A 24,837-nucleotide genomic window follows, 5' to 3' on the forward strand; every position below is an offset into this window, starting at 1 on the left:
TTAGTTAATTCACTTTAACTTTCTTCTGAGTATTCTGTGTAGGCGTGCCCCTTTAGAAATCACATATCTGAACATTTCTTAGCTGTCATTGTTACAAATAACAGCAAATGTACATTTTAATCCGGTCAGAGTAGTTTCCAAAATTCTGGAAAAGCAGTTAGAGTAGGCTAATAATTTAAAGAGGGCTTGTTAAACTATATAGAAGTTCAGGGTGTGCAGGCCAGGTAGGAATGATACCGAAGTGTGGGGGAATAGGAACTGAAGAGCTGGTGATTTTTGGGGAGGGGGTGTCTGGAAAGATTTTGGGTAGCAGGTTGTGTTGTGTTAGGGGTACTTCTCAGGAGGTGGTTTCATTTTCAATACTGACACACTCTACTGAATCCATCTAGGCCCACATACGCATTCCCTCAACTCGTTTGATTGTCTAATCTCACTGCTGTGGCACTTCCCCTCTCCCCTTTACCTTGTAGGATGGCCTCAAGGGCTTGGCTACCTGACCTTTTACAGTTAGTGGTAAGAATTAATATTCTGTTCAGAAAATTTAATTTTTTTTTTAACACCTTTAAGTTTTCTCCCTCCCTTGGCCCTTAGGAGCAATATGAACAGGAAGATTTTTTGATTAAGCCCAGTGACAATCTGATCATTTGTGGAAGAGTTGATAAGGACCACTGCAGTCTAGAGGTTCACCGTGAGTAAACAATATTTGGTCATAAAAGCGGGCCTAGAAAATACTCTGCTTATCCAGTCTGATCCCTATGGCTTTGCAGAACTGCTCCCTTTGTTGTTCTCATTTATCCTGGCTTTTGAATAGATGGTGGCATCTGGCACAACTACATTTCTTGTGCTCTTACCTCTGTAAAATAACTGTTTAACAAACGCTAATGAACCCTGACCTATATAAATATACTGAGAACCTGTATAGTGAAACATCAGCCCATCAATAATACTCTATCATTCTTATTTTATAAATACACGTAAGCAGCAAGAGTTTCTTATATACCAGATGTTTTAAAATAGTCTCACGAATACAAATGAAGATGATGTTGGTGTGCAAGGCATAAACTGAATCCGGGTGTACTTGATGTAGATAAGTACATCATTCTTTGGTCTGTTGAATTTGTCACCTAAAGTAAATGTTCTGTGGTGCCTAACATTATATAGAGGCTGTGGCTTTATGCTAGAAACTGACAGCATCACAAATATAGCATCCGGACATTATCTCTACATTGGGAATATTAATATTTGCTCCATCTGACTGTGGGAATGTACTATGTAGAATGGCTAATTTTTCTCTCCACTGACATAAGTGTTTTTCAAATTCTCTCTTTCAGTTTATAATCATGAAGAGGACTCATTTTATGTACACCATGATATTCTCTTACCTGCATACCCTTTAAGTGTGGAGTGGCTTAACTTTGATCCTAATCCAGATGAATCTCCAGGTAATAAATGTCTTTAGGGTGCCAAAAGACATCATAGCTGTCTAACAATAACAATTTTTGAATATGAACTGCATAATTAACTTAAAATGCTGTGACTAAATAATGATCTCCTGCAGCAATATTAACACAGAAGCAAAGCCAAGACATGGGAGGAAAAATTAAACATGGTGGTGAATGTAACGGGGGGGGGGGTGCTCACCTCCTGAGTACCTCCTAGTGGCAGGGTATGATACTGCAATCTTTGTCCCCGCTCATGGCACCCCCCTGTAGGGATTGCCGACCTTGCAAGATGAGTCTTCAGTGGCTCAGCCCTCCAGCCAAGTCGCACAGTTGAAAAATGAACCCCTTCTGGGGAAGCAAATAGTTCACCAAACTGTCTCCTCTAACCAGGGTCTTCAGCCCCGTTTCTGGGCCCTTTAAATCTGGCCCTCTGTTTGGGCTTCTGAAAGAGCCTTGTCCCCCTTTTGGGCTTAGGGCCCCTTTGCCAGTGGGGGAATCTGGGCCTGCCCACTACTCCAAGTTCCAGCCAAGGAGTCCTATAAACAACAGTCACATATTGCTTCCTTCACTTAGTTGCTGCTGCATTCCCTGGGGCTCTTCCTACCTGGTCCCTTTACTTTCACCTATTACATTAGACTTAAAGTTCTCAGGTATTTTCTCTCTCCCAGATCCAGTAAATGCAGCCCATCAAGCTCCTTTCTCCAGAGAGGAACACCCTTACTCATCTCTCTGGTCCCAGCCAGGAACTGACCTGCTATGTTCCTACATCTCCTTTTATCTGAGCCTGCTGGGTTCTGATTGGCTGCTTCCTTCTGGCTTTTCAAGGGAGACCTGGAGGACCCATCTTCACTGCTCCTTCCTGGAGCAGGGTGTAGTTGGACCTCAGTGCTTCCAGCAGGGGGACACAAAGGGCTGGGTACACCCCGTCACAGTGAACAATTTTTTGTTTTTTTTAAAGAGCTGTATGTATCTGCAGGGTTCTTGTAGTAATGTCATTATACCAAGTGACTAAACTAAAACACCAATACTAATACCAAAGGCAAACCAAATCTACTAGGCAGACTAAAGGAAAACTTTTCTTTAGACTTCTTGTTTGCAGATGTGTTTGGTTTTGTTCAGAGAAGACATGGCCAACAGAGTCGACCAAATTTATTTTAAAATAACACACTAAAAATTATATTTTATAATTTGGGGGACTGTACTTACTTTTACTTGCATTTTTATCATTAATTGTACTAAAGGGAGGGTACTTGCATAAAAATGTTGGCTCCAAGTACAATTATATGACAGGATTGCTTGTGTTGGTAGGGGACAGGGCTCAACAGTCCTGGGACTCACTTCTGGTTTATGTCCTATGTTCCTAAAGCTCATGCTTCAGGGTTTCAGCCAGCCACTGCTCATGGCAGGGTCGTGAAGGGATTTTTCGCCCCCAGTGTGTTCTGGAAGGTTGGGGGTTTTTTTTAATCTTTTTCCTCTGAAGCCTCAGGGATGACCATGGCTAGAGAATGGACATTATATGGTCTGCACTAGGGCTCTAAGGTGGCATTCTCATTCATATTCTCTCTCTCTCAGAGGTGCTTGGTTGGCTAGTTCTCAGGGTCTAGCTGATTTAGTCTAGCTTGAGAATTTTCTCTCAAGTCAGATTGGCAGTGATGTTGGGAGATTTTCACCTTCCTTTGCAGTGCCTGAATGCCGGTCACTTGTAAGGATTATCTGGTCTATCTCACTTAATCATTTCCCTGCCACTGCAGGGACATTGCGCACTGGTGCACCTTGGTCCCTCGTATTCTGTGCCTGTGGCACATAATAGTCTGATCTCCCTGGGCAGTAATACTTTGGCCTCGTTTCGGATGTTGGGTTTAGCGTGTGGGTGCTGGGTGGTGGTGGCAGCAGCATGTGCTATACAGGAGGTCATACAAGATGATCTAGTGGTCCTTTCTGGCCTTAAACTCTAGAACTCTACCTTTTTGCAGGCAGTTTCTGCTGATGTATCTTCAAATGGACACTAACCATGTACAACTGGTAAAAAAAAAAATACGCCATTGAAGGACTCTGGGCACATAGGCATTAATTTAAAATAAGTAATGAAATAGACAGCTTGGTTGTGTCACCCTACACTCTTTGCGTATGTTAATCTAAATCAACACTATAGTTGGCATTTGGGTTTTTTTCTGCAGGAAATTATGTTGCAGTGGGTAACATGACCCCTGTTATAGAGGTCTGGGACCTTGATATAGTGGATTCTCTAGAGCCAGTCTTTTCCCTTGGAAGTAAAAAAGAAAAGAAGAAGAAAAAGGGAAAGAAGGTAAATAATGTGTCTGATCTATTTAGACTGTAAAATCTGCAGGCAGGGACCATGTCTTTGTCTTTGGTTTGTAAGGTTATTAGCCCAGTAACGCACACAGATACTTGCATCTCTGGGGTTTTTTGTTTGTTTGTTTTGTTGGTTTTTTTTTTTTTTTTTAAATTAAAGTGTAAGGTCTGGTTTAGTTACCTCTGCCAGAGACACTGCATCTGAAAGATATTATTTGGACAGTTCATAGAAACTATAAACATGGCTCTATCCAAATAGCTGCTAATCTATACATCATCCAGCTCAAGAGCCCACTCTTCTGAGGAATTGAGAAAAGGATTTACTTTTTTACCCCCTCAGACCTTTAGATTGTAAAAAGCCCAGTGGAGTAGGGTAATAATTCTATGTAACTTGGTGCTGAAAAGTTTGGACATATGAGTAATGTTTGCAGTAGCATTTCATTAATTTAAAAACCTAGAGGATCTCTCTCACTTATGGTTACTGGGTTGGGGAGAGAAAAATAGGAGGAGGAAGGATCCTGGAGGACTCCCATTTACTCAGAACAATGTTCTTTGTAGTTTAATCCTTTCATTTCCCAATTTAAAAAAAAAAAGCTAGGCATTAGGAGATGGTGAATCAGTGTTGATTGAGGAGAAGGGGGCAAGGTGGGAACTAGAACAATGGGAGTGAGCAGGGAGACTGTGGAGACCCAATGGTGAATATTTGAATCTGTGCCAACTGGCAAAAGGGAGTAGCTATTGCTGCATGCTGGCCAGATAAGGGAAAAAGGGGAGAAGAGGCAAGCTGAGAGGAGGTGCTGCAGAGGCAGCTCTGTACAGAGAGGATTTCAGCATGTGGGAATATGTTGAATTATCACACTGTTCTAATCTGGCAATATAACAGTACATTATGAATAAGAAATGCATGATTTCTCCTGGAAAGCTATAATTTTTTAAAAACATCTTTAAAATGTATCTGTATGCAGAATATCTACAGAAGGGAATCAGGAGGGCATACTGATGCGTTCTTGACACTTTCAGGGAATAAGCAAAAAAGGAAAAGAAACACTTGAAGATTACATACAGATAACTCTAAATTAGTGTACGTCGTTTTGGAAATATTTATACATACCTATAACTTATTGCTTAAAGATCAACTTAACATAATGCAGAAGTTAATCCAGTTGGAAAGTACTTGAACTCTACACAAGTGAAAATTGAGACCGTCTCCCAGGGTTTTTTTTAAAAAGTGTGATTTTGTATTTTTCAAATTTGTACTTAAAACAAAGGTGGCTTTTAGCCATCTTGGTGTTCCTGCAGTCCTGGCAACATTTGGTCCATGGGACAAATCAGAATTGTCCAAAGGTGGCTCTGATTTGTGCCAAATTCCAAGGGACAGGGTGGCTGATGTGCAGGGAAGCCCAGGCCATGCCCTCTTTTTCCCTGGCTCTTCCCTTTGTGCTGAAGTCAGAAAGCAGGGAGAGGTGATGAAGGAGCTACTTTAGCACAGATACAGAATTATGTCTCCATCTCCCTGGAATTATGCTAGGCAGGTGGAGTCCTCTGTTGCTTGGCTACACCAGCTTTAGGGTTTGCTTTCCACTGCCAGAGCAACACACAGTTAACCTGTCAAAAGGGGAGCAGTCAGACCCTTACGCTTAAGAACAACAGCTTCTTTATTAGTTCTTTGAGTAGTGGCCCTCTTGGGGCTCCACTTCAGGTGCGCATGCACCTCTTGAGCCCTTGATTGAAGTTTTTCAGTTAACCGTGTCAGTTCGGCCTGCGCATGTGTTCCTATGCCTCTTCGTGCCCGATACTGAGGCTATATAAGGGTGCATGGTTAAACCACCCTCCATTCCTTCTCAGCTGCCTTGGCCTGAGAGGAAGCCTTAGCATGTCCACCTTGAGCATGCCTCTGCTCTTGCACACTAGTATTTAAGAGAGTTTTTATAGGTTTAGTTATTTTAGATAAGTAGTGAGAGGACTGTTTTACTCTTCTCTTTCTCCTTGGAGGGACTTTTTTTTTTTCCCCCCTCCCCTGGCAGGGCATGCCTGGCTTGCTAGGTTTCAAATGCTGAGAAGCTATACCTATGAGCGACGGCCACTATATGTGTATCCATTGCTTGGGAGAGTCCCACATCTTCTAGAAGTGCAATGTCTGCTTCGCCCTCAAGTCCAGGATAAGGGAAAACCGACAGATTAAACTCAAACTGCTAATGATGGAACACTGCCTATGGCCAGCTTCTGAGTCAGGTCTCTGGACCGATCCAGTGCCCCTTCTACCTCAGCACAGGCTTCCTCCTAAGAAAGGGAAGACTTTTTGGAGGGTTCAGGGAAGGTTTCCAAAAAGAGGTACTTATATAAGTCTACCGTGTATGACAAGGGCCAAAAAAGACTGGATCTCTTTGGGTGAAAAGCCTATTCGTTGGCAACCCTGCAATTCAGGATTGCAAATTATCAGGTTGTCATGGCCAAATATAATTTTACAAACTATAACAGATTCATTGCTTTTATTGAACATCTGCCCCAAGAACATAGGGAGCAATTTCAGTCCATCATCTGTGGGCCAATTGGTGGACAGAACTGTTCTTCAGGTATCCTTTGATGCTAGGTCCATCTCCACAGTGGTGGTTATGCACAGGGCATCATGGTTCCATCTCTCAGGGTTTCTGAGAGACTCCAGAACACCGTGGAGGGCTTCCACTTTGATGCTTGTAAACTGTTCTCTGAAACCACGGATGAGTCTTTGCACGCTCTGAAGGACTCTAGGGCTACTTTATGATCACTGGCATATATATATAAAAGATAAGGTTTAGTAGGTCACAGAGGTTGCATCCATGCCTAGTTTTTTGGGTTCCAGATCCACCAGAAAGAGGCACAGATTTCAGTGCCCAACCACTCTCCATGACCACCCAGCCAGTTTCGAATCGGTAGTTTTGTTGGGTTGGTCAAGGGTTCAAATCCTCCAACTAAATTTACTGCAGTACCCATTAGCCCACCTCCCTGTCTGGAGACTATCTTGCCCATTTCCAACATGCTTGGAGCAGGTCACTACAGACATTTGGGTTGTAGAGGTCATAACATTGGGCTATACCATCCATTTTACGTCACTCCCTCCCTTCCATGCCCCTTCCCTGTTCCTCTTCAGGGATCCCTCTCATGAGCTTTTATTTAGACAAGAAGTGAACTTTCTCCTTTGAATAGCAGAGTAGAGCTAGTTCCGCCTTCTCACAAGACAAGGGATTTTACTCAAAGTATTTCCTTGTGCCAAAGGAGAACAGAGGGTGGAGACCGATCTTAAATCTAAAACGTCTAAAGAAGTTCAGAAGTTCAGGATGGTGGCGTGGGCAGCTGTAATTCCTTCATTAGAGAAAGGGGTTTGGTTTCTGGCCCTCAACGTACAAGATGCTTATTTCCATATAGCAATACACCCATCACACAAGAAATATATGTGCTTCATTATAGGATAGGATCATTTCCAATACCAAGTTTTTCATTTTGGTCTTTCCTTGTCCCCCAGAGTGTTCTCCAAAATCCTGGCAGTGGTGACTGCTTACCTCTGACAAGAAGCAGTCCTAGTCTTCCTGTACCTTAACGACTGGCTACTCCAATGGCCGTTCTTACGAAGCAGTGCTATCTTCCTCCCAGACAGCCCTTGCTTTGTTCCAGGAGTTGGGTCGGCAGCTGAATGTAAAAAAGTCCACATTAGTCCCAATACAGAAGACAGTTTATAGGGGCATATTTAAACTTGTTGGCAACCAGAGCCGATCTTCCTTTTGACAGATTTGTAACCATGTCAGGTTTGGGGTACGGGCAATTCAGGGGAGCCCTTGAACCACAATAAGGAACTGTGTTCAGCTCCTGAAACACATGGCAGTTTGCATCTTCATGACCGGTCACAAAAGGTTACATTTCTGCTGCTTTCAGGGTTGGCTTGGAACAATCTGTTCTCCAGTCAGACGCACCTTGCACAGACAGGCTATAAGCAAGGAACTCCTTAGACTGGTGGAAGGATCAACTCAACATCAGCAGGTGTTCCTTTCTATCGCCCAGCCCCATCATGGTTGTGTGGGGAGCATACCTCAGTACCGTCAAAACTTAGGACAGATGGACAACTCAAGAAACCAGTCTCCACGTCAATATGTCAAAGCTCAGGGCTGTCAGGAACAGTTGTCTTCATTTCTTACCCCTCATCGGGGCAAATCAATCTAGGGTCATGATGGACAATGTATCGTGCATGTTTTTTTTTATTAACAGGCAGGGAAGAGCGAGATCTTCCTCTTTGTGCACTGAAGCTATGAAACTGGGATTTGTGCCTAGCTCATCAGATGCAAATTTCAGCAGTCTACCTCACAGGTATTCAGAACACCACACCTGATATCTCCAGCAGACACTTCTCACAGGATTATTATGGGAGCTATACACCAAAGTTCTCCATATTATATTCCAAAAATGGGGACTGCCAGAGTTCCAGGAACAGGAAGTGTCCTTTTTTCTGCTCAAGATGGGGTTTGGGCTACCATTCCTTGGGAGATGCCATTCTTCCTTGTATTTCCTCCAGCACTACTGATACTAAGGGTGAGGAACAAGATCAGACAAGACAGAGCCAGATTTATCCTTATAGTAGCAACCTGGCTGACACAAGTTTTGTACCCTTACCTGCTTATCTGTGTTCAACCATCATTCAAGCTCCTGACCGTTCCTCATCTCTTATCACAGGATGCGGGTTGTGTGCTTCATCCCACTCTAGTGGTTCTCTGCCTCATGGCGTGGCTTCTGGATGGTTTACAGGATTAGAATCATCCTGCTCGATAGAAGTACAGCAGGTCTTACTGAAAGAGATCAACCCACATTACTTACTTGCAGAAATGGAAGAGATTCTTCTTTGGCATTGCTGCCTCCAGCCTGATTTGGTGCCACTTTGTCATCCTGGTTTACATATTGGATCTAAAGAAATTGGGATTATCCATTAGTTCAGTTTAAGTTCCATTTGGCTGCATTATCAACCTTTCATCCTCCAGTAGAAAGATCCTCCATGTTTGCTCATCTGGCATTGTCTAGGTGTAGTAAGGGTCTGGAGACTGTCTATCTGCAGATTAGAAACTCTATCCCAACCTGGGACCTCAACCTGATACTCAGTTACCTTACGAACCTCCATTAGAACCAATGGCAACCTGGTCTGTTGCATTTATCTATAAAGATGAACTTTTTAGTAGCTATCATGTCAGCCCGTAGTGTTGTGGATGTTGGAGCCCTAATGGCAGATCACCCCCCTACCTATACCACTTACGGTGTTCTTTAAGGACAAGGTCTCTTTACATCCATACCCTAAATTCTTACTTAAGATTCTATCGGAGCTCTTCCTTAATCAGTCCATTCATTTACCAATATTTTTGCTGAAGCCGCATGGTTTTCTATAGGAATCCTGTTTACTCATCCTGTATGTTAGAAGGGCATTAGCCTTCTACTTATATAGGACCCAATAATATAGGAAGTCACCTAAACTCTTCATTTCTTTCACGAATAGATTCACAGGGTTCTCGATTTCTACTCGGACACTGTTGAGGTGGTTATCTGGATGTATTGTCACTTGTTATGATGCTGCAGGCATTCATCCCTCCCCAAAGGGTGATAGCATGTTCAACCAGATCACAGGCAATAAATATCTATGGCATTACCAAAGAATGTACCAGTATCTGAAATATGTAGGGCTGCTGCATGGGCTTCAATGCATATGTTTTCAAAACATTGCGCTCTGATCCAAGCTGTCAGGTTCAATGCAGCATTTGGGTCTGCAGTACTGTTTGCAGCACGGGATTCTATGCTGAAGCTCCCTCCTCCATCAGGGGAAACTGTTTGGAAGCCACCAGAAGTGGAACAACCATCAGGACACTACTGGAAGAAGATGAGATTACTCACTTTGTGCAGTAACAGCAGTTCTTCAAGATGCCTATCCCTGTGGGTGCTCCACTACCCGCCCTCCTTCCTGTCTGCTTCAGACTGTTCCTTAGGGTGTGTTTGGGTGGAGAAGGAACTGAGGGCACTTTGCCCGCATACTCTGTATAGCCTTAGTATCCAGCACGAGGAGACATAGGGCATGTGCATAGGCCGAATGGGCACTACTAACTGAAAATCTCTGATCAAGGGCTCAAGAGTCACATGTGCACCTGAAGTGGAGCACCCATAGGCACCCACATCTCAAAGAACCACAGTTGCTGCACGAGGTGATTAACCCCTTCTTTCTATCACCTAGGTTGTTTTTTTCAATAACAGTTAGTACAGGATCCTCAGTAAAGGTCTTGTAAATGGCTTTTTCATTAGATATAGTATGATTTTTTTTCCTACTGCTGTTAACTCTCTCTGAGAATACACTTGTCAGTTCTGCATCCTCATTTTCAGCAGCTCTCAGCAATCTCCTCTGAAAACTCCTGGTTTTATCCGGATATTACAGATGAAAAAGTTCTCCTGTAGATATTCACTGAACATACAAGAAATTATTAGATGTTAATTGGCCACGTGTTGTCTACTGCAAAAAGAATCTGTCAGATGACTAAGGTGAATGTAAGAAATGATTTAGTGATGGCTCAGTGAATGGTACACAGTCTGTGTGCAATCTCTCAGCCTTTATCATGGCTAACACCAGCAGCGTGTAACTAGAAAGTCAATGTCATGATGACTAAAAGCAGCTGGTCTTTGTAGGAGTAATTTGTGTGACCCTGTATAATATTAAGCCCCTTGTACAAAGCTGAATAAGTGATTGGCATTCCTGGTTCTATAGTGTACTGAGTAATATAACCTTGTTGACACCAGTGGATGTTGCAGGAAAAACTAATCCTGAAATGTAAAGGTTGGGTGCAAGTCAAGAACTCAAAGAGCAGTCTTAGTGCAGCATTTTTAATTGCATTTTAAAAAGTAAGATAAGCTATGACAGCTGCCTACAAATCGCTTTCTGGCTGAAAGGCCTCACTGGCATTATTTGTAAAATGTCTTGTAATCTGCACTGTGATTTTTGTAAATTTCCCGTCTATGGCGTCGCTTTGGAGGAACAGTGTTTTGGAGGAATGTCAGATGTCTTTCAGTCAAGACCTTCATTCTAATATGGAAAGCGGGGGAAGGCTTCAGACTGTGTGTTAAATTATAAAATCTAACACCTTTAGACAAATAAGGGTGATTTTTGTTGTGCATTTAATAAATCTCTGACACTGCTGCTTGGGCTTTGTCTGACTAAAGTTCTTATCTCTGTATTTACAGTCCTTACCACCATTAATTTTTAAATATGAAACGAAGGCCCAAATGTAAAAACCAGGCAAGTAGCTCCTTTGACTTCAGTAGGATGACTTGTCGGAGTAAGATACTCTGAGGAGAGTTGCAGGTTCGGCCCATTAATTATTTAGTTAGTGGAGAGTCTGAAGAGGAAAATACTTGCCAAAAATGGGATTGTTTGTCTCTTAGCTATGTCGATACAATATTCAAATCTATACTGTGTAGCTCGTATTTAAAAACCCTATCTTAAAATGTCCAGAAAGGAATAAGTCCTCAAATTTCTTAGTTATATCACTGGTACCGTATAATTGACAGGAGAATATTTTTAGATTGGGGGGCCGGGGGAGAGAAACACAATTGTATGAGCAGTACACTAAAGGTATAGCCCTTCCATACAATACTGGATTTTCTGTTCAAAAATATGTAACATATTGCCATTAAATACTGAATGTGTTGTTCTTCTGCCAGATTATCTTTTATGCTTGAAGGTTGTAGGCTGTAGACCTGGGCTTACTTGAGATCAGAATCAGTCTGTGTATTTATGACCTAGGGACACTATTTGTTCACATGTATGTAAATGTCTAAAGCTTTTGCTTTTGTATGTTGTTAGAAATGTGTTAGCTAGTGCCTCAGCTGACACCACTGTAATTCTGTGGGATATGTCCGTGGGTAAACCAGCAGCGAACCTTACTTTACATATGGACAAGGTATGTGGATATTGTTATATTTCTTCTGTTGTAAAATATAGGAAAAAAAACCTGCAATTTATTACATTGAAAGGTTAGTGGCAAACTCTAATGTTGCAAAACTGCTTTGGTTATAACCACCATGTCAAACATTCATAATTTTCTGAGTGAATCACTTCTGTGGATTACACTGTTTAGGCTCTGTCAAAATCTAATTTGTTTTATCCTTTGGAAAGTTAGAGGGGATATTTAACTCAGATTTTTCGGGCGTCTTAAAATGCTTTTCATTTAAATGTAACCCCATGACTGTTTTAAGACAAGGAGAAGCCTAAACGTGCTCTCATAAGTGACAGAAGAATAGACCTGAAAAAATGGGTTAGATCAGGGGTCGGCAACCTTTCAGAAGTGGTGTGCCAAGTCTTCATTTATTCACTCTAATTTAAGGTTTTGCATGCCAGTAATACATTTTAATGTTTTTAGAAGGTCTCTTTCTATAAGTCTATAATATATAACTAAACTATTTTTGTATGTAAAGTAAATAAGCTTTTTAAAATGTTTAAGAAGCTTCATTTAAAATTAAATTTAAAACGCAGAGCCCCCCGGACTGGCGGCCAGGACCCGGGCAGTGTGAGTGCCACTGAAAATCAGCTCGCATGCTGCCTTTGGCACGCATGCCATAAGTTGCCTACCCCGGGTTAGATTGTCAGTAGTTCCTTTATTGGACAATGAGTAATGGTGGTAATGTTTCTAGCACAGGTATGTTTTAATTAGGGCTGTCAATTAATCGCAGTTAACTCACGCGATTAACTCAAAAATTTATCATGATTAATCGCACTGTTAAACAATAGAATACCAATTGAAATGTATTAAATATTTTGCATGTTTTTCTACATTTTCAAATTTCTTGATTTTTATTACAACACAGAATACAAAGTATACAGTGCTCACTTTATATTATTTTTATTACAAACATTTGCACTGTAAAAATGATAAATGAAAAATAGTATTTTTCAATTCACCTCATACAAGTACTGTAGTGCAATCTCTTTATCATGGAAGTGTAATTTATAAATGTAGAATTTTTTTTGTTAGATAACTGCACTCAAAAACAAAACAATGTAAAACTTTAGAGCTTACAAGTCCACTCAGTTCTACTTCTTGTTCAGCCAATCGCTAAGCCAAAGAAGTTTATTTACATTTACGGGAGATACTGTTGCCTGCTTCTTATTTACAATGTCATCTCAAAGTGAGAAGAGCCATTCGCATGGCACTGTTGTAGCCGGTGTCACAGGTATTTACGTGCCAAATATGCTAAACGTTCGTATGCCCCTTCATGCTTCGGCCACCATTCAGAGGAAGGCTTCATGCTGCTGATGATGATTAAAAAATAAGTGTTAATTAAATGTGACTGAACGCCTTGGGGAGAATGATATCTCCTGTTTCGTTTTACCTGCATTTGCATATATCATAGTATAGCCAGTCCTAGAGATGATGACCCAACGTTATGCATTTTAAGAACACTTTCACAGCAGATTTGACGAAATGCAAAGAAGATACCAATGTGAGATTTCTAAAGATAGCTACAGCACTTGACCCAAGGTTTAAGAATCTGAAGTACCTTCCAAAAACTGAGAGGGATGAGGTGTGGAGCATGCTTTCAGATGTCTTAAAAGAGCAACGCTCAGATGCGAAAACTACAGAACTCAAACCACCAAAAAATAAAATCAACCTTTTGCTTGTGGCATCTGACTCAGATGATGAAAATGAACATGCATTGGTCCACTCTGCTTTGGATTGTTATCGAGCAGAACCTGTTATAAGCATTGACACCCGGAATGGTGGGTTGAAGCGATGCAGGGGACATAGAAATCTTTAGCGCCTGGCATGTAAATATCTTGCGACACCGGCTACAAACAGTGCCATGTGGCTGCCTGTTCTCACTTACAGGTGAAGTTGTAAACAAGAAGCGGGCAGCATTATATCCTGCAAATGTAAACCAAACTGTTTGTGGTCTGAACGATTGGCCTGAAGCGGACTGAGTGGACTTGAAGGCTCTAAAGATTTACATGTTTTGAATGCAGTTTTTTGTAAAATTTCTGTTTGTATTTTCAAATTACAGTCACGACCAAGTGCTGGTCATGGAATGTAAGGCACTGGGTCGCAGTGACTCTGGTCGGTACCTCCAACCAGGCGGTTAAAAGTCCATTGGCAATGCTATCAGTCTAAGAAAGGCTAGAGGGCAAGCACGTGGTGTCGGAACAGATAGGGACGAGGGCCAGAAGCAGGTCTTAGATAGGTAGCAGGAGTCAAAAGAGCTCTGCGCGGCCCTGCACTGAGCACCAGCTAGCTGGCCAATGGGGGTGGGGGGGCGGTGCGCAGGCAAGAGCCACACGGAGCCCACATGCGAGCACTCTACTACGAGTCCCGGACATGCTGCTGGGTGCTTCTGGCACTGCAGACCACACTGCGCCCCAGAACAGGCAGGACGCCTGGTATAGCACCCCCACTGCCTACTGACCGGGAGCTGCCCGAGGAAACCCAGCCCAATCCCCTGCCCAGACTGAAACCCTCATCCTCGGCTCCAGCCAGAGCCCTGACCCCATGCTGCACTCACCCCCTGCACTCTCATTCCTGGCCCCACCCCGCCCCTCACCACCACAACCATCTGCTCATCCATGAGCCCCTCCCACACCCTATCCCTTATCCCAGCTCGTTGTGTCGTAGGATCAACAATTTCTTTCAACTGGGTCTACCAGAAAAAAAAGTTGAAAACCAGTACACTACAGTACTGTATTAGGTGAATGAAACATACTATTTCTTAGTTTGCAGTGCAAATTGTAATAAAAATAATATAAAGTGAGCACTGTGCTATGTATCTGTGTTGTAATTGAAATCAATATATGGAAATGTAGAAAACTCCAAAGTCCTTAAGGTATTCTTTGGTTTTAACAGTGCGATAATCTTGTTAATTGCGTGACAGCCCTAGTTTTAATATAGGCACCTAGATATTATGATGACAGGTGTTAGAAATACTTAGCTCTTTTTGTAATTAAAAATGTGAAAATATTAATATAATCTCATATCTAGTAGCGTAAATCATGTGTCTTAGCAAACTTTCATGTACTGTTTTGTCTTTGCTCTGCATGCATAGTTGATCAGTGTTTTTGTCAACGGAAGCATATTTTTTTTACCACCCAGCTTATTTTTTGAAGATTTTTGGCCAAAATAGGGAACACCTTAGTTTCACCTCTGGGGAGGCTTTGGAATCTAAAATGACATCTTCTGTGGCTGCTAGATGCATATTCTGCTTTATGAAAAGCTCTGAGTACAACAAGTATAACAGAGTCTAGGGAATAGTGCTGTACCTTATCCTGCATGACAACTGACTGAAAAACGATGTCTGTATTATTTTAAATCCACATGTGAGTTTCTAAAAACTTTCAATGCTCTTATTAGGTCAGAAACTACAATTTCATCCATTTGAAACACAGACCCTTGTTTCTGGATCTTATGATAAGTAAGTGGGGAAATATTTGCTTTTTGCACTATTGTAGGTGGGTCTGGTATCACCATCTTTTATTCAGTTTGCTAGATACTTCCTATTATAAAGCCTAATTTTCAATAGCTTACAATTTTTTGCCAAATTTTAACTGTTTGGGATGAAGTTTTCCATGCCAGGTGTCTGCCTCATGCTAATTTTTAATTAATTAATTCAGCCAGAATGCTTTGGCTGCTTCCAAAAATGAGGTTAGGGAAAAATGTTTTCCTCTGTAAAATAAATAAGCAAAAGTCCTGACTACATTTTCTTTGTAAAGCTCTAGCAATCCCATGCTTTGGAGCAGGTACTTGAAGTTTGGCAGAAGGTGGTGGCCTTTGTCTCAGGAAGGTGCATTTCTTCATTCCCATGAAAAACAGCCTAAATTTGGTCAATTTAGAAGCCTTTGAAAAATTGCAGTTCACTCATGCTCAGTAGAGACTTCTGTGCTCTTACTGTTCCTCTCTCCACTGGGCCTAGGTAGCACAGATGAAGAAGTAGGCTGATTTGAATGAAGAAGGGACACAAACCAGACCTATGGGAGGTGTAGATTAGGTTAATGAGACCTGTGGGAGGTTGAGAGGAGAGGACTGAGTCTGGGGACTATCAGGGCAAGCAAACTTGGAGCTAGTGGGTTGGAGGGAAGGAGATGTGGTGAGGGGAGAACGGATCTGATGGGGAGCTGGGGTGTAGAGGGAGAACTGGGAATGGCTGGACAAAGGGGCTGGAACAAGTAGCCAGGAGAGGGATATAGGGGTCCGTGGGGATGAGGAACGTGGGTTGGGGGAGGTGACAGGAAGTATGAGAGTGACAGATTGGCTAAGGAGCCAGGAGGAGTGGAACTGGGAATGGGTGCGGACAGTGGCTGGGATGGTGTATATGGAATGGTGAGAATAGGACTTGCTGGGCAAGATGACTGGGACTTGGATGAGAAGCCTGAGGGATGGAGATGGGGACTGGGACAGAGACAGAATTGGAATTAGGGACAGGTTGGAGAGGATGGGTCATGTTTGGGGGAACTGAGCAGAAGTCTGTGCCCCCTAGAGCAGACTTTTTTCCAGAGCTTGGAATGGAACCCAAGATTCCTGAGTGTCAACATTCCTCGTTGGTCAGCAGATACACTGCAAAGTGTCCCATCCCCCTCTGGTGTTGGTCCACATAGAGGATGGCAACCTACTATTAGCAGTTACTGTTAGCTCAAGTGGCAGATGTGTGTGCAGGGGGAGCTAAGGGTTCCAACCCTGACTATGAGCCATGTCTATCAGTGCAGTACCACATGATGGAAATGGGGTGGTTTTAGTTTGCTTTTTTTAAACGTAGAAAATTACACAGAACTGCATAAAAAGACCTTTATTAAAATTGAAAAGTAAAGCACTCAAAAGTTCAGAAATGCTAGAATGAAGGTTTCCTGTGCAGCCTGAGTTTGGCTCCCCTGTGTGTCTGCATTATGGTACAGTCTTCAATTATATGATCACATGCTATTTTTTCCACAGGATGCCTGCCTGACTTGGTACTTGAGATGGACCTGATCTGGGAATGAATTGGGGTTTTGTAGTGAAAGAGACTTTTGTCTGTAGGATGCCTGTTTCATTTCTTGCAGAAATTGAGAGGTGTGTAGTAAATGAAGCAGGGAACTGCGGGAAGAGAAAAGATGGTCTGAGGCCGAATGCTGCCCTGGGGAATGGGATTCTATCCCTGTGTGAGTTCCTGTGTGATCTTGGGCAAGTCACTTAAGCCAAATTTTTTACAGATTGCCACTCACTGTATATTCCTCATTTTCTGGATTCCAAGCTAGAGACCCTAGGGTCTGATTTGCAGAAGTGCTGAGTACGCACAGCAGCAATTATAGTCAGTCGGAGCTGTTCTTTGAACATATTAAGTGCTATATAATGTTAACTACTCTGAAAAATCAGGTTCTATGTGTCTCAAATAGAGCATCCAGAATTGGTAGATGTTTTTGATATTAATTTCTCTGTTCCTCACTTCTCCATCTGTAAAACTGGGATAATATCCCCTCACAGAGGTGTTGTGAAGCTAGATTAATGTTTGTGAGGCACTCCAGTACTATAGTGATGAGCACTATAGAAAAGCCAATGAGGAGATTGACTCTTTGGAGCAGGGGTTGAATAGTGTGTAGTAAATAAGGGCTGGGCCACATGCTGCACAGTGAGAAGACAAAATATTGAGCAGTTGCTCATCCATTTTCTGCGTAAGGCGCAGGGGTCCTGTGGAAAAAATAGGATGTGATCATGTCATTAAAGACTGTACCCTAATGTGTGCTCACAAGAGGGCTGAATTAAGGTGGCACAGGCACTCTGCCATTTCCAACCCTTTCCTCATTTCCCAACTTCTGAGTGCTTGACTTTGTGACCGTAATAATGTTCTTTTAATGTAGTTTTGTGGGTGTAATATATAAAGGGACAGAAAGTGTTCATAGGGGAATACAGAGATTCCAGCTTTGGTGTATAGTCTCTTAGCTGTTGCTTAGCTATACTTCCTGCGTGGTGTTCTCTGCTAAAATACCAGTCATCCTGTTTCTTTTATTTATTTAGGTATTCTCTTAGCAGGTCTTTGTTTCCAAAGCTTGCATTTGGCTACTTCAGAAGGATATACTACCTGTTCTCATATTTGTCTGAGAGGGGAGTAATTTTATCTGATTAATGGTACCCACCATTATTTCATTCCATAACTACTCTTTCCTGTCAAATTTCTGTTCTAGTTTTTAATATTTTTTCCCTTCACATTACCACTTTTAAAAATGTATCCAAGGCAGTCACACCTTTTCATTTTCTGCATTTAGCTTATCTTAGAAATCTGGTAGTCTCTTAAAATATTTAGATGGCCTCTGGGATGGTTTTGAGTCTACACCTATGCCCAGTTTCCCTTTTTTTTTACTAGGGCAGGCTTCTCCAAGTCATCTGCAGCCAGTCCTCCAATGCCATAAGCACCCGTAAACTATTGTACTGATTTCCTTGAAGTATTCTGCGACCTAGAAGTAGTTGAAGGCTTCTAGAGGGTGTCTGAGAAAGAAATGTTTGTTGAAATGTGCTTTCATGACATAAGTCAAGGAAATCTAGTAAAAGCTATGCTATAGCAACAAATGTGCTTTTCTGCTGTGTGATGGAAGACGTGAGGCTTTCAGAACAGTATTTATTTGGGCTTTATGTTTTTGTTTTTAAACTACAAGATTATATTATGGATATTAACTGAGTTGAAGAGGTTTCTGAAGCTATGGTGTCTCTCTCCTCCTTTCAGGGGTGAAAATAAGCCAGTATGGGCCAGTACAGTGTACGGGTAAAAAGTGTCTGCCAGTACTGCCCCATACGCAGCTGACTTTAAAGTGCTGCTGCGACTTTAACGTCGCTGCCCCTTTTGCTCCCCCCGTCGGCGGTCCTGCTGGGTCCCTTAAAGCGCTGCCATGGCAAAGGACCGTGTTTAAAGTGCTGCCGTGACAGCGCTTTAATGTCTATGCCCCTTTTACCCACCGTTGGGAGGGGGGGAAAGGAGCAGCTGCCCTGGGGTTGGCAATTTAAAAGGGCCCGGTCCTCCGGCGCTGCTGCTGCTATCACATCAGCATCTGAAGCCCCAGGCCTTTTAAATTGTTGCTGGAGCCCTGGGTGGCACGGGCCAGGCAGAGTGGAAGGGTTGGCTAGGGGACGTTGTCCCCCAGCCCCTCCCCTTCCGCCCAAGGCCCCGACCCCTGTACCGGTAAGTCCCGTAAGTCTTCGGCTTTACTTTCACCCCTGCCTCCTTTCATTAACATCAAACAACTTTGGCGAATTACTTTAAATCAAAACTGCAGAAGCTATCGGAAGCCTGTTTCCCAAGAAAGGGGAAAAAATTCATAGGAAGGAGTTGTAGACCAAGCTGGATGAGCAAGCATCTTAAGAGAGATGATTATGAAGAAGCAGAAAGCATACAGGGAGTGGAAGATGGGAGGGATCAGCAAGGAAAGCTACCTAATTGAGGTCAGAAGATGTAGGGATAAAGTGAGAGAGGCTAAAAGTCGAGTAGAGTTGGACCTTGCAAAGGGAATTAAAACCAATAGTACAAGGTTCTATAGCCATATAAATAAGAAGAAAACTATGAAGGAAGAAGTGGGGCCGCTTAACACTGAGGATGGAGCGGAGGTTAAAGATAATCTAGGCATGGCCCAATATCTAAACAAATACTTTGCCTCAGTCTTTAATAAGGCTAAAGAGGATCTTGGGGATAATGGTAGCGTGACAAATGGGAAGGAGGATATAGAGGTAGATATTACCATATCAGAGGTAGAAGCGAAACTGAAACAGCTTAATGGGACTAAATCGGGGGGCCCAGATAATCTTCATCCAAGAATATTAAAGGAATTGGCACCTGAAATTGCAAGCCCATTAGCAAGAATTTTTAATGAATCTGTAAACTCAGGAATAGTACCGAATGATTGGAGAATTGCTAATATAGTTCCTATTTTTAAGAAAGGGAAAAAAAAGTGATCCAGGTAACTACAGGCCAGTTAGTTTGACATCTGTAGTATGCAAGGTCCTGGAAAAAATTTTGAAGGAGAAATTAGTTAAGGACATTGAAGTCAATGGTAAATGGGACAAAATACAACATGGTTTTACAAAAGGTAGATCGTGCCAAACCAACCTGATCTCCTTCTTTGAGAAAGTAACAGATTTTTTTAGACAAAGGAAACGCAGTGGATCTAATTTACCTAGATTTCAGTAAGGCATTTGATACCGTGCCACATGGGGAATTATTAGTTAAATTGGAGAAGATGGGGATCAATATGAACATCAGAAGGTGGATAAGGAATTGGCTAAAGGGGAGACTGCAACGGGTCCTACTGAAAGGCAAACTGTCAGGTTGGAGGGAGGTTACCAGTGGAGTTCCTCAGGGATCGGTTTTGGGACCAATCTTATTTAATCTTTTTGTTACTGACCTTGGCACAAAAAGTGGGAGTGTGCTAATAAAGTTTGCAGATGATACAAAGCTGGGAGGTATTGCCAATTCGGAGAAGGATCGGGATATTATACAGGAGGATCTGGATGACCTTGTAAACTGGAGTAATAGTAATAGGATGAAATTTAATAGTGAGAAGTGTAAGGTTATGCATTTAGGGATTAATAACAAGAATTTTAGTTATAAGTTGGGGACGCATCAATTAGAAGTAACGGAAGAGGAGAAGGACCTTGGAGTATTGGTTGATCATAGGATGACTATGAGCTGCTAATGTGATATGGCTGTGAAAAAAGCTAATGCGGTTTTGGGATGCATCAGGAGAGGCATTTCCAGTAGGGATAAGGAGGTTTTAGTACCGTTATACAAGGCACTGGTGAGACCTCACCTAGAATACTGTGTGCAGTTCGGGTCTCCCATGTTTAAAAAGGATGAATTCAAACTGGAGCAGGTACAGAGAAGGGCTACTAGAATGATCCGAGGAATGGAAAACTTGTCTTATGAAAGGAGACTTAAGGAGCTTGGCTTGTTTAGCCTAACTAAAAGAAGGTTGAGGGAGATATGATTGCTCTCTATAAATATATCAGAGGGATAAATATAGGAGAGGGAGAAGAATTATTTCAGCTCAGCACCAATGTGGACACAAGAACAAATGGGTATAAACTGGCCACCAGGAAGTTTAGACTTGAAATCAGACGAAGGTTTTTAACCATCAGAGGAGTGAAGTTTTGGAATAACCTTCCAAGGGAAGCAGTGGGGGCAAAAGATCTATCTGGTTTTAAGATTCTACTCGATAAGTTTATGGAGGAGATGGTATGATGGGATAATGGGATTTTGGTAAGTAATTGATCTTTAAATATTCAGGGTAAATAGGCCAAATCCCCTGAGATGGGATATTAGATGGATGGGATCTGATTTACTATAGAAAACTCTTTCCTGGGTATCTGGCTGGTGAATCTTGCCCATGTGCTCAGGGTTTGGCTGATTGCCATGTTTGGGGTCGGGAGGGAGTTTTCCTCCAGGGCAGATTGGAGAGGCCTTGGAGGTTTTTTTGCCTTCCTCTGTAGCATGGGGCATGGTTGACTGGAGGGAGGCTTCTCTGCTCCTTGAAGTTTTGAACCATGATTTGAGGACTTCAATAGCTCAGACATGGGTGAGTTTTTCATAGGAGTGGGTGGGTGACATTCTGTGGCCTGCGCTGTGCAGGAGGTCGGACTAGATGATCAGAGTGGTCCCTTCTGACCTTAGTATCTATGAATCTATGTTTGCTGCCACTTGAAGAGTTTCTGCCTCATTGATAATTCTTGAGTTGAGCCCAGAGTCCCACATGAGCCACTCATTCTCATCTCCTCTCACTCATCTTAAATATAGGATGTCCCCAGCCACTTCTAAAGCTTAATGTCCTGTTTAAAGCGTATTTGAAAATACACACAAGATGCATTTTTCATAAATTGATTTCCAAACTAACTGGTTATTTGAAACTAGTAAAATGAAATTATGTACGTTTATATTGAAGTGATATGTTGGTGTATAATTCTGGCCCCTGTGCGATAGTATTTCCTGTGTAGTGTTTGTATTGGAATTTATCTTCCTCATTTAGTCTCAACAGAACGGCTCTTGTACCCTTGAGAAACACCTTGGTCTGTAATATAAATCCTTTCTACGTCTTTAGCATCATCCTTTATTTGCTTTTTCAAAAGTCAATCTGAAAACCTCAATATATCCTGTGTGTTGAAGCTGCTTCCATTAAAATTCATGAATAAATTAGTGAGAACATTGTTAGGTGATAATGATAAACCAAACTTCATGAAATATTCTGATGTGATTTCTTCTAGGTCTGCTGTCCTGTATGACTGTAGAAGTCCACAGGATAACCATCGAATCTGGCGGTTTAGTGGACAGGTTGAGAGAGTGACTTGGAATCATTTTTCACCTTGTAACTTCCTAGTGAGTATATATTCTATAACCACACACATATGGCTGTCACTGGTGCACTTTACCTGCTAATCAAAGATAAGTGTGTAGCTGTTCAGTTGCTGTCACTGCTATTTCATGGGCCGAGTGGAGCTACCAGCATTTTGCCCCTTAGGTGTATAGCACTTGATTGATAACCCACCAGTAATTAAGAATGCTGATTACTTATGAATTTGGTATCTTTTTCATGTGAATGCAGTTACACCATCACTCAGCCAATTTGTGCTGTTTCCTTATCACCCTGGAGACTTATTTCTTAGCCATGTTTCATTAATTTCTAGTGGTTGAAGTAGATTTTCCGCTGCTGCAGCCCTGTTCGGTCTCACTGATACCCTCTATTGAGATGTTACTTGCTTGGGATTTTTATTTCAAACATTTTAAGTGTAGATGAGACAACTTTAATTTAATCCCTTACTTAAGCACTAGAAGGCACTGTCTGACAAGTGTAGCTGGTCAAAAAATATTGATATTTTAATGAAAAAACAGGGTTAGACAGGGATTCAGCCTCCACATCCATTCACTTCTTTGCTTACAGTCACCAAACATGACTTGCATTTCATTGCATTTGTGAAGTAGTCACCTTTTTGCTAAGACCACCAACTCATTTTACATAGACCAGACATCAGATAACTTTTCAGTCACTATTTACCGGGGATAGATTTGAACTGGTAGCCAAGAGGTGAAAGGCTCCATATCCTCTGACATACTGGGGAACAGTCCAGAACAGTGATGGGCTGTGTCCCCCTGTCCTGTAACTTGTGGTGCCTTACGATGCCTTGTCACTGTAGCGTCCAATCTGGACTGCTCACAAACAGCCTTCCAGCATGCAGGTCACTCCCAGATGCGTTTGTGGAACTGCAGCCTGCCAGTCACACTCTGGCTCTCACCAGCCGTGGTGATACTGCAGGGTGATCCCAACACACTACTACTTCTCCCAGATTTTCCCCCAGAAATGCATGTTTTATACTGCCCAGCCCTCTCCTGGGCAGTCCCAATTATGTTAAGTCCGTTATTCCTTCAACGGATAATATAGACTAGCCTGCTCTCTTAAAGAGTTACCCAGCCACTTCAACTTAAACACACTGAATTAAATAAAACAATAAAACAAATTTATTAACTACAAATAAATTGATTTTAAGTGAGTACAAGTAATGAGGCATAAACGTCAGAAATAGGCACTAGAAAGTGTTTTATTTTTCTTGTAACTAACTTCTCAGACTATATTAGATTCAAGTAAAATTTCTCACCACATGCTTGTAGCAGCATTACTGACCAAACTCTTCAGATCAGAACCTCTCCCCCACAGTTCCATGGCTATTTCCCTTGTCTTCTCAGGTGCAGAGAATGAGTTGGGCAGGGAAAAAGAGAGTGGCATCTTGGTGTGTTTGCCCCTCCTTTTTTATAGTTCCTGTTTGAAAAGCATTTCCAGCTGAGAACCAGGAGACAGGCAGTCTGCTGAGAGAAAAAGACTCCATGCTGTTTCTTTGTTTACATGCAGATCTCTTGGTCCCTGCCTCCCTTCCTTGTCAAAGACTTGTCTGGGAAAGTCATACTTCAGGCATGATTTTAGCTTATGTTCATAACTTTACATATAATGTTGCTATATGCACTTTACCTTGATATTACTTATCAGCAAGTTGAGTTTTCAAATACATCACAAGGCATACTTTGTACAAAGATTATTACAATAGTGTGGAGGGTGTGAACACAGATGTTTTCCATCACATATCCCATTACCTAGTGTTTGAGTCATGCAGCGTGTCAGCTGTGCAAGCTATTTAAGTGCAAGCTTAATCAAGCGTAATTTCTTGTTTAAGAAATGTGTGTTCATCTTGTTCAGGATACTGTGGTATAAAGTCTGAATTTGAGGGATTGTACAAACTTTAGATTGGATGCTTAATTAGGCTGTTTCTAGTGAATTGATATGGCAATTTCTTTTGACAACATAATGTTTTCCCCAGGCTAGCACAGAAGATGGCTTTGTGTACTGTCTAGATGCTCGTTCCGATAAGCCACTTTTTACTCTGAAGGCTCATGATGAGGAAGTATCTGGTAAATTTTATATCTTCCTTTTATATGTAAAATGTGCCCATTAACATGTAGTTGGAATAAGTCTTTTAAATAAAGTAAATATGAACTTGTTTGAGAGAGGCAGTCTTTTGTTTAGCAAAAACCTTAAGTACTAATCATGGTAGCTGGCCATTTAAATGGCCTCTTGGTCGAGTTGTATTTTAAGGGATGTATGTTTTGACCATAATGCATTTTTTCTCATTGAATTGCATGAATAAAAATGTCAAAGCAGATCTCACTGGTTTGGGTCACATTCTTGAATGAAGTAGTTTGCACAAAAATATTCCTGCATGAAGAGGATTCTGCAAAAACAAAAACAAAAGAAACACCATTGATCTTTTTTAGATTAATAATCTATCTCACACTCTGGGCCAGTGATGATTATTACTAACATGTACACACTCTGCAACTGACTCAAAAATGAGCACATAGTCTAGGATAACAAAAAGAAGTGCCTCTCTGATAGTTGAAAGAGGAGGCCATGAGGCTGGACAGTTGTCAGAGAAGCCATGAAGTAAGGAATTAGCAGTTGGCAATCATGGCTCAATCCTCTCCTTCCATCTGAGAAGTCCTGGTTACTGCCAGAGGAGAAAGGGGCACTGAAGGTTTTTCACAACCAGAAGGATCCCTGCTT

General features: G+C 41.9%; 1 protein-coding gene across 1 annotated transcript in view; it reads left to right on the plus strand.

The window, feature by feature from the left end:
* The window catches only part of PWP1 (PWP1 homolog, endonuclein), a 40,097-nt gene that overhangs the window by 12,665 nt on the left and 2,595 nt on the right, over positions 1–24,837 (plus strand). The window contains exons 5-12 of the mRNA XM_038386124.2: positions 592–688; positions 1,332–1,442; positions 3,620–3,747; positions 4,721–4,788; positions 11,605–11,708; positions 15,140–15,200; positions 21,995–22,106; positions 24,095–24,185. Of these exons, the coding sequence (XP_038242052.1) occupies positions 592–688; positions 1,332–1,442; positions 3,620–3,747; positions 4,721–4,788; positions 11,605–11,708; positions 15,140–15,200; positions 21,995–22,106; positions 24,095–24,185 (772 nt within the window). The remainder of the gene's footprint in view (positions 1–591; positions 689–1,331; positions 1,443–3,619; positions 3,748–4,720; positions 4,789–11,604; positions 11,709–15,139; positions 15,201–21,994; positions 22,107–24,094; positions 24,186–24,837) is intronic.

This window comes from Dermochelys coriacea, chromosome 1 (assembly GCF_009764565.3).
Source record: "Dermochelys coriacea isolate rDerCor1 chromosome 1, rDerCor1.pri.v4, whole genome shotgun sequence".
NCBI lineage: Eukaryota > Metazoa > Chordata > Testudines > Dermochelyidae > Dermochelys > Dermochelys coriacea.